The 10,133-nt window shown below is 58.4% G+C and overlaps 1 protein-coding gene and 1 pseudogene across 1 annotated transcript in view; one reads left to right on the forward strand and one right to left on the reverse strand.

Moving 5' to 3' along the window:
• The first annotated feature begins 7,354 nt into the window (after window positions 1–7,354).
• TRAF3IP1 (TRAF3 interacting protein 1) overlaps window positions 7,355–10,133 on the forward strand; it is a 58,375-nt gene continuing 55,596 nt past the window's right edge. The window contains exon 1 of the mRNA XM_025045429.1: window positions 7,355–7,532. Within this exon, the coding sequence (XP_024901197.1) occupies window positions 7,355–7,532 (178 nt within the window). The remainder of the gene's footprint in view (window positions 7,533–10,133) is intronic.
• Window positions 8,218–8,336, reverse strand: LOC112478342 (annotated as a pseudogene).

Genomic DNA, 10,133 nt, shown 5'->3' on the forward strand with positions numbered 1-10,133 from the left:
TTCACTGCTAGGCAACGGAGCTGCCCAGGGGACCAAAGCAGGACGGCCTTGCAGGAGCTCCCGGCACACGCCCACCTAGGTCACCAAGGTTAGCATTTGTCCCAGATCTGCCAGGACGGTCAGCTTTCCAAGTGGCCTTTCTTATTTTTGAGACCATGCGTCCAATTTTAGGTTCAGGAAATAGGATCATTTTTACTATGGGAGGTACAAATGAAATAAACGATTTTGTCCCTGCCCTCAACCACATCATTAGGCACAAAGGACTTGAAAAGAGAACTTAATTGAACACTGAATTGGGCATTGAGGATCATAAGTTAAGTAGGGCCGGAGTTATCCCCAGAGGCTTCATGCTGGAGGCAGCGCTTGGAGAGCTGGGAAAGGAGGCACAAGCCACAGAGACACAGGAGCTGGGGGCCCTGGGACAGCACGGGGCCCTGGAGCACCTCGGCTGAGCCCACCTGTTCTTTCAGTAAACATTGAGGCATGTCAAATCCCCAGGCTCTTGTCCAAAGTGCTGAGAGAGACCAGTTAGAGAGTGAGACGTTCGTAGGACATGGAACAGCAGGCAGGCTCCAAGGCAGCTCAGCTGCAGCAGGCTCTGAAACAGAGTCTGATAGGGGAAGCGAGGCTGGCAGGGCTCTGTAGGGCTGAGGGGGCACGAGCTATCCAGGAAGCTGGTGCCTGTAGCATCTCCTTCCAGGAGTCCCATTCTTCCCAGTCTCTCTTGGGGACCAGGGCTGGGAGGGTAGAAGATCTCGTAGCCTGCAGGCAAACTAAGCCGCCAGTTCCCAAAGCCAAACGCACATTCAGGAATCCCTGCCTGCCACCCAATCCCTCTCCCACAAGGTGTGTTTGCAACTGCCCCAGGTGCAGGCGCAAACCGGGGCAAATACCAAGTTCATCAGGGCAAGCCTTCCCACATAAGCCCGGGGAGGCCTGCTATGTGGCTCACACTCCACTGCGAGAGTGTCCCCTCCTGCTTCTCTGACAAGGACACCTGGACACACTCCCCGCCTCCCTCCCTCACACACACACACCCACACACACACACACACGCACACACATGCCAAGCAAATCCAGGCCCAGCTGCACGGACACACCCGAAAGCCCTTTGTTTCTTCACACTCATTGACGTCAATGCTGAGCTCCATTGTTCTGGAAACAAGAGTAAACAGACAGCTCATCCACACTGACAGACATTCTCCTGTTCAACCTGCCCTGGTCTCGCTCCACATTCAGTCTGCAGCCTAATGTCATATTTCCACCCTAAATTTAGCCTTTTCTGTTTCGAAACTGAAAATATTGAAATCAACTATTTTAGAGAGTAAGTGTCGTGGCCTCCAGAACTCTTTGGAACTCGTCTGTTCTCAGTGTCTCACAGCTAGTTTTTCCTTCTCGCCGTTGGAAACTTTCGCGCACTCCCCAGGCATTTATTGACACTTGGGCGTGAGGGGTGTGCAAACAATGGTTTCGTTGGATCCTTTGCTTGTTGGGAGTCTGCAAAGTAAGGGGTGATGAGGCAAGTTGGGCAGCAATTTCGTTTAAGTTGGGGTGTAAGTCCTGGGAGAACAGGACAGACCAGGGCAGACACAGGTCAATAGGAGAACACCCCAGGCCAATATGGTCAGCCTACACTGATATGGAAATGTCTTAGAATTAGCCGTCACCTCTAGTACGGAGCTCCCGGCCAGGCAGATTGCCCTTGGCACTGGGGGAGGCAGGCTGGCAAGAAGGAAGTCTGGGAAACGGGGTGGCGAGCCAGGTCCCCAGCTGCCTGAGGAACGCTCTCCTGGGAGGAGCCGGCCTCTGGTCTCCGCCTTCGCCCTACCCCCCCGCCGAAGGGCTGCTCCGTGCCTGTACCCAGTCTACTTCCACCACCCTATTTCCTCCAGGAGGCCTGGCCTGAGTGAGCCCTGCCCACCTGTGCCTGGGCCCTACCTGGCAGGCCCCTGTGCACCTGGGCCTCCATGCCCTTGTCAGGCCGCTAGCTGGCTCTGTCATTCACTCATGTACTTAGTCAGCCGGCTGTTTACTGGGCAACTACTATGCGACAGGCATGGAGCTGGCCACTGTTTCCTCTTGGGGATCACACGGTTTGTGGGTCCACAGCTGGGGGGCAACCTACCCTCTCTAAGGAGACAGAGAGGACGCCGTCGGTCTTGTCCTCCAGCCACAGAGCCCCCTTCCTGGGTCCAGGGCCGTTCAAGATGACAATGCCTGACTCTGAGCCTCACCCTCCAGCCCCCCTCACCCCTGGTGCTGGTGCACGGCGGCTCAACACGCATGCCCGGGGCGGGGCTCGGTGGCAGCCCCTGGCAGGGACGCTCTCAGCCAGCCCTCAGAGGTGCACCCACAGGCAAGAGCAGCTGCACGCTGGGTCTGTAGACAGTGGGGGACAAGGCCTTCCCGCCCCTTGTGGTCAAGAAGGCCCAGAGCCAGGCAGCGGCCAGGGGGCTGCTGCCTCTGTCCGGATGTGAGGTGGTCTGTGGACTGTGGAGAGAAGCCGTCTTTATTGTGTGCTAGCCACCTGTGAGAGGGGCTTTTTGGTTTTTAAACCAAGTACAGATCCAGAGAAGGCCGTCGGTTGTTCCGGAGAGACCTGCGGGTGTAGTATGTCCCCCCGGGAGTCCCAGGCAGCGGCGAAGGCGTGAGCTCCGTCCTCCTTCCCCTCCCCCCGGGGAAGGCGCCTGGAAAGGAGTTGGCTCGTCCCGGCTCAGTGCTACTTGGTCTGGAGTGTCACGCTGTCCTTCCACGAAAGGCAATCTCAGCGTCACGGCGCGGTGGCACGGGCTGGCTCTCCGGTACCCTGTCGGTCAGAGGCAGCGAGTGGACAGCCTGGCCCTGTTCTCGTTTTGAGAGAGGAAGTGCTTAATACTTCACTGCGAAGCACGTTAGCCTTAGGTGCTTAGTTCTTTGCGGCTGTGCTTTGTCAGATGGAGCTCTCCTTCTATCATGCTTTACTTAGTCTGCTGAGAGCTTTTTAAAAATCACACTTTGGTGCAACGGGCTTTTAATCCGTGGCAATGATGATTTTAAAATACTCCCCTGAAATAAATCTAATGTATTTATTATGGATCTGCAAAGAATTGAAGTCACACAGCTTTGTCTCTCGTATATGACTCTGCACAGACTTGCTTGATTCGTTCTTGTATCCGAAAACAAAAACGTAAGATTAGCACCCAGGTCTCTGCCTTCCTTATGCTGCGAGGGTTCCCTTTATTGCCATAGGAAGCCAGCGGTCAGTGTGCGCCCCACTGATCAGTTTTCCAAATAAAAGGCATGGTTTTCGCTGGAGCCGAAAAACTGCTACCCTGTCACTTAAGGAAGAATTAAACATCGAACTTCTTGCTTACGAGCCATTCGTTGAAAAACCAAGGATTTCACTGAGAAGGGCTGTGCCCTTGGTGTGGGAGACGGGGTGGCCGTGGGCAGGTTGAGTGGCGGTCAGATCTTTGCCTTAGCACCTTGAGGGCTGAGGTATGGGTCAGATCTTCCGGCCCCTGGAGGCTTGAGCCCCTTCCCAGAGCTTCTGGGTCCCCGGTCCTCCTCACTCTCCCAGTGGGGCCAAGGAAAGGCTACTTGTCAGCGAGGGCCCCCGTGTCCGAGGTGATACCTGTTTGAGGTGACCCCAATATCCAAGGTGGCCCCCACATCTAAGGTGATGCCCTATGTCTGAGGTGTCCCCCCATCCGAGGTGACACCCATGTCTGAGGCTTCACCCCATGTCCTAGGTGACACCCATGTCTGAGACGACAAGGTGACACTTTCTTCAGAGGCCAGCAGGATCTCCCATCGGTAGGTGTGTCATCCAGCTCGTCTTCGGCCCCTGCAGGGTCTCTCGCCCTGTCGCATTTTGTCCCCCAAGGCTGTCACCTCAGCTTGGTTCCGCCAGCGCTGCTGCTGATGCTGAGGGGTAGCCCAGCAGGCACCCCCAGCCCTAGATGTCCCGGCGCAGTGTCAGGAATTGGGGACCGGCAAGGCTGCTCCCCGTCAGGACGCCTGACCTTCAGGGCCGAGGCTCACGGCGGGCACGGACCTCAGGGCAGATGGCTGCGGTTCAGTACGTCCTCCTCACCGTTTTGCTGGGCACGTGTGCGTCCCTGCCCCTTAGTAAAAGACGCCTGACCTCACGGCACAGTGGGAGCCGTGTGGGGCTGTACTACGTCACCGAGGAGAGACAGCCTTGTCTGCAGAATGATCCTGTGGCCCCCTGAGGAGCCTGGGAACCAGGTGGCCAGAGGCCAAACTCCAACGTCCCTCCCGTCCCCAGAACATTCTCCCCACCCAAAGTCTACCTCTGCGGTGTGCGTGGCTGCCAGGTGCCCTCGGCACCGTCCCACCTCCCGTTCGAATTCACGCAGGCTCTCGGGTGGGGACGGCGGGGTGCAAGCCCCTCTCGTGGGCCATGTCCCCTTGTTTGAGTGCAGCCACACCAGCTCTCGGGGCCTCTCGGGAGCTGATAGGGCCCCGCGCCTTCTGCCCAAGTCTCTGCCCCTCAGTGTCCCTCCAGTAGACTCTGCCCTGTGTGTCCTTGATCGCTGGCTTCTCTTTGGAGACCAGTGTGGACAAAAATGGAGTTGTCCCCAGACCAAAGCCTTTTGAAAGCAACAAAGGGTTTGATGGGGCCTCTGTGGGGTGGGAGGCGCCCTTGCTGCGGGTGGTGACAGTCACCAGGCTGAGTTGCAAAGGCCGGAGCCCGCGTAGCTGTGGACCGCGGCACCCTCGAGGCACGTGGGGGCGCCATGCGTGAGCGAAGCCTCTGTGCACCCCACTCCTGCTCCTTCTCGACAGCCTGGCCCTAGGGGGAGGAGGAAGGGAAAGCAGGAGACACCCCAATCCACCCATGGCGCTAGGAGGCTGCTGCGGCCCCACATCACGCAGGCGTGAGTGTAGGGGTGCTTGGAGGACAGACAGGCTCCCCCGGCGTGGCTGCCCCAGCACCGGGCCTCTCCCGGAGCCCCCAGGGCGCCGCCGAGCAGAGTAAGTGGCCAGTGGGGGCGGGCAGGCCTGGGCCCCGCCGCGGGGTCAGTGGTCTGGGCCGGCTGGCATTCCCGCCGAGCATGGGAGCGGGCGCTCAGGGGAATTCAGCATACCCGTCTGGTAGGAGTTCCCTGAGAACCTGGACCAGGACACCCCACTGAGGCCACGGGCAACCCCGAGAGAACGTGCGGGACCCCAGAGAGAGCCCTGACAAGGGGCCCCGGACTCGGAAGACGCCAGGTGACTTAATGCAGGTGGGGCCTCCTCGGCGCCATGTCCTCGGCCTTGCCCCTCCAGGCGGAGGTGCTGCTGGGGTGGAGCGGTCCCCCCAGACCTCTGCTAGGGGCAGCAAGGGGAAGCAAAGACAGGACAGAACTTGCCCCCTTCCCAAACTGTGCGCCTGCGGCTTGGGAACAAAGGGTGGCCAGGAGAACGATGGCCTGCCAAGCCCTACGCGGGGAGCGACGGAGGGGCCTGTGGCTACAGTAGGTCAGCGACTGTTGTGAGGGGGTGTGTAATGGTGGAGGACGGGGGGTGCAAGCAAGACTGTGGAACTGGGAGGCGGGACAAGCCGAGGGCTGGGGCCAGGGGCCTCCTGGGAGAGTAGGGCCTGTCACTCTCTCCTCTGCGGTCCACCCTGCCTAGCTTCCTGTCCCTCAGAGGGTACCGCTGGGGAGCTGGCATGCCACATTCTGACGACACAGACGTGGGCGTGTGAAGGAAGCTCCCGTGGCTGCGGAGTCCGCCCTGAGAGACCAGCACTGGCCCGGCCTTCCCTGCACCCCGCTTGAGCCCTTCAGACCGGCAGAGCGAGGTCCCGTGCCCTCCGCTCCCTCCCGGGGGCACAGGCTGTGTGCTCCAGTCCCCGCACGCTGGCAACGGGGGGAGTCGCACAGCCCCCCGCTTGCTGGACCTGGAGCCCAGGAGGCTGTCACTGACGGCCCAAGAAAGGCCACGGTCATAAATGCTCCTGGGGTTCTTCCCATGTCCCCTCAGTGGGCAGGCCTGAGGCGTAGCCAGTGGGAGGCGGGAGGCAGGACAGAGCCAGCAGACCAATTCCTTGCCCTTTGCCCTCTGGTTTTTCGCTCAGCCGGTCCGGAGGAGCCCCACGGGGCTGAGCATGCACATGCGCTGAGCGTCTGCTTCGCCCCATGTGGCTTGCTGGAGCGGTGGCCAGAGGCAAAGGCCTCGCCCCGTGTTCTCCTCATGTGTCCTTGACGCTCGCTGGCCTGGCGTTGCACCTCCCGAGGACGCGTCCGCTCTCCAGCCTGTCCTCAGGCCGTTTTCCGAGAACTGAAGCGGAGACCCGGATGCCAAAAGCGGGCCCTCGGGGTTCACTTTGGAACCGCGCTGCCCACCTGTCTCCGAGCCACAGGGGCCCCGCTCCTAGTGGAAAGTGGGCTGTGGTAATGGGGCTTCAGCCGCGGCCCGTCTGCGGATGGTTCTTGAGCCAGGAACGGTGTTATGTTTTTTTTAAAGGGAGGCAGCCTACGCGCTGATCACGGGGTTCTCACAGCTACGAAGGAGACCGAAGGTGGTCACGGCCTGACGGGTCCCCTGCTCCGAGGTCGGGAGTAGGATAGGGTGTGCTCCCGGGCCGTGGATGCGGGTGGCCCGGCAGGTGAGCCGAGAATTTCAGTTCCCAGGAGCCTCCTAGTGGGCAGAAGCAGTCCCCCTCCCCTTGCAGGGGACAGGCGGTCCTCACTAGACGCCTCGCCTGGAGCAGACATCTTGCAGAATGACATGTGTCCTCCTCGAGACCTGAACCACTCTGTGGCTCCCACATGGAACCACTCTGTGGGCCCCCGTGGGGCCCGCCCAGGGAGAACCCCCTACACTGTGGGGAGCTGCGGGCCTGGCTAACCTGTGCCGGCAGGACCCAAGGGTCACGTGGCGGTGGCTCTCAGCGTGTGGCAGGGACTGGATTGGTGGCTAGAGGAGCATTCACTGCGATGCGCACGCCTCCGGGACTCGGACCCCCGTGTTTCGGCCCCGGGAGCTGGCCCTGGCTGTTTCCTGGGATGACTCCAGCGCCAGCAGCAGCATAATGACCGGCCCCCTGAGGCGGGACAGAACAACCTTTGCCGGTGTCTGTGGTGTAAGTTCTCCCACCGTGATCAGTTTCAAGCTACCCAGTCAGGCCTCTTACGACAGTGGCAAGTCCACAGCGCAAGCGGAGGCCTGGTCACCCAGCCCGGGTCTCAGTGGCCAACATCGGCGTTTCCTCGGACAGCAGAGTCTGGGGCTGCCCAGTTACAGGGAGAAATGGGTCTCCCCAAGTTTGACACCTAGGAGACAATTTTTCCAAACCCTTTATTTAGAAGATTTAAAAGGCGCCGTTGCTACCAAGTAATCGCAACCCAGTGCCGTGGAGATGTGGGTGGACCCCGGCTTCGTCTGCGGAGTCCGCCACGAGCCCGCGCTCGCGGGATGCGTCATAGCGGCTCTCGCGGTTCGTGGCGGGGGTGCCCGTCCTCACTCGGCACTGCTGCTCTTCGTGGCTGTAGAATCCACCGACAGCAGGAAGGAGCCTGCCCACGCTCCTGTCCCGAGTGAGGGCCCCGCTCAGGGCCGCGTATTGGCGTAAGTCATCGGGGCTCCAGTGAAGGAGAGACGGCTGCCGTGCGTCCCTGATTTTCCCTCCGGGACTGACCCGAGCTCTCCGCATCTCCTTCCTCCCAGCCCCACGCTCAGCGGCCGAGCCTGGAGAGCCGGAGTCTGGGCTGACCTCAGCATTCCAGCCCCAGACCGATTCCAGCCCTCGGGGTCGAAGGCCAGGAGGAGGTCAGCAAAAGTCCCCGTGTCCCTGGCAGATTGGTCCACAGTGCGGGGGAGAGTAAGCACGGCCAGCAGTGGACGAGCTGTGCCTGAGTCCTCCCGCCTTTGCTGTGGAATACTGGCCTGAGTTTATTAAAAGAAGATGGACTTACCTTACAGATAACGGGCATAGATTCATAGTTTGTGTTTTCAGAGGCGTGCGCTGGTGCGGATATGTACTTAGAGAAATAACTAAAAGGACCGTCAAGACTTTTGCAGTGATTTTTCTCTGGGTCGTGAACATGGGTGATATTGATTTTCTTCTTCATATTTTTTAGCATCCTTCGTCTATTCTATAATAAGTATTTATTACATGTCACATATATTTGTATATTCAAATTACAAATTCTATATAACCTGCATTTATATATTATGATAAATATATTTTTTAAACTTTTTAAATTTTTAAAAAATTTTTTACGCCTACAGCACCCGGTCTTCCTAGGTGGTCTCCCATCCAAGGACTCACCAGGCCCGACCCTGCTCAGCTTCCGACATCAGACGAGATCGGGCGTGTTCAGGGGGGCGTGGCTGAAGACGATAAATATTTTTATAAGTGGAAAACATATAGCTTTAAATGTTATAATGTACTAAATTTAAGATAAAAGATGAGTTTTGAATATGTTTCATGTCCGTTTAAATGACTTGCTTTGTGACTCGGGTTATATTAATTGAGATGGAGGATCAGGATGAGAACAGTAAAAATTAAAAGCGCTGAATTCGTCATACTGTGAAGTTCTTAATTTTATTTGATTCGACCTCTATTAATTTTCCAGTTTTGGTCAATAATTAGATAAGTATGAGTTTCATGCTTCTTTACACATCTACTGCTTATAGTTATTGTTCAAACCTCGTAGAAATTATAAGCCGTCTAGAGAGCAAGAGTCAGATAAGAAACGATAAACAAACAAAACCATGCGACGGGTGTGGACCAGGCGCCACCGTGCGGGCGACAAAGCTGAAGCCCGGCCGTGAGCTCGGAGCTGATGTTTGGGGGCTGGGGTCACGCCGCCACGCAACGCTACGCAAGGGCGGACGATAGGACCGTGGCCGTGGACGCACCTGGGAAACCGAGAGGAGGGGACCTGCCGACAGTGCCGAAAGGCCGAGCGGAGCCTGTGCTTTTGGGCTGCGGCTGGTGTACACGCGGCCGTGCGAACGTCACGCCGGAGGAGGACACGCAAGAGGAACGCACCTCTGTGTCTCCCGCTGATCTTTCCGGCTCGCGCGTGGCTCTCTGTGCTGTTTGTACAAACAATTCAGGTCACAGGGTTGCTGCTTCCCGTGCTCTTTCTCATGTGAGTTAAAGAAAAGAAACTCTTGTGAGAATGTTTGCCGAGGGGCCTCACATCCCAGGCAGCTGACAGAGGTCTGGCAGGAGGCTCTTCCTGGGGCAGCAGGGCGGTGTGTTGGGGGGTACCCAGCGTGTGTGGGGGTGGGAGGGGGCGCTCACCCCTTCCCTGTCTCCTGCTCGCAGCTCTGACCTGCCGCCCAGCCCGGTGGGGCCGAGTGTGCCTCTCAGCCACTCCGCAGCCCCTTTCTCCTCCGACACCCCGCACACACCCGGGTTTGAACGTGGGACAGCTCTGCTCATGCTCCACCGCTGGTTAGACCAGGTCCCCTGTGTCATTGGGATGGGGACCCCGAGCCTCTAAATAACAATGTCAATCAGCGCCAGGTGGGGGCCGAGGAGTGGGCATCCTGGCGACCACCTGGCGGGAAGTCTCCACCTGTTCCCAGCTCTCACTTTCGGCCCGTGCCCGAGATGGGGACACTGCACGCCCAGGCCCTGCTGGGGTCCCCAGCTTCCGCTCTTGCCCTCTTCTCCGTCCTCCGACCGCCGCTTGGCGGCTCTGGCCGGCGTCCGGCCTGGGACTGAGTTCTTGCCCCCTCGGGCTCCAGGATGGGGAGTGTTCTCCACATCTTTGCGGAACGCACTCAGAATGAAACTTATTTCCCTCTTTCTCCGAGGATGAGCTTCGCCTCTTTCTATTGATATTTTTTCCCCTTTTATTCCCATTTCTCCTCCCTACCCCTCAATATCCAGGTCATCAAGATTTCAGGCCACATTTATGTAACTGCAGAGAAAACTATGCCCTAAGACGCTCACTGCAGATCGCAGGCGATGCTTCTGAAACTGGGAATTGCCCCACCCAGTCTTGGGAGGGAGGGCGGGCTGAGGCCACATGACACCTGGAAGAGCCATGTCTGACCCTGGTGTCTGTGGGCCTCTGGCCGCACGGCCGTGTGTGTGTGGTGTGTGTGTGGTGTGTGTGTGGTGTGTGGTGTGTGTGTGTGCGTGTGGTGTGGGGGGGTGGTGTGTGTGGTGTGTGTGT

Source organism: Pteropus alecto, unplaced genomic scaffold (assembly GCF_000325575.1).
Source record: "Pteropus alecto unplaced genomic scaffold, ASM32557v1 scaffold143, whole genome shotgun sequence".
NCBI lineage: Eukaryota > Metazoa > Chordata > Mammalia > Chiroptera > Pteropodidae > Pteropus > Pteropus alecto.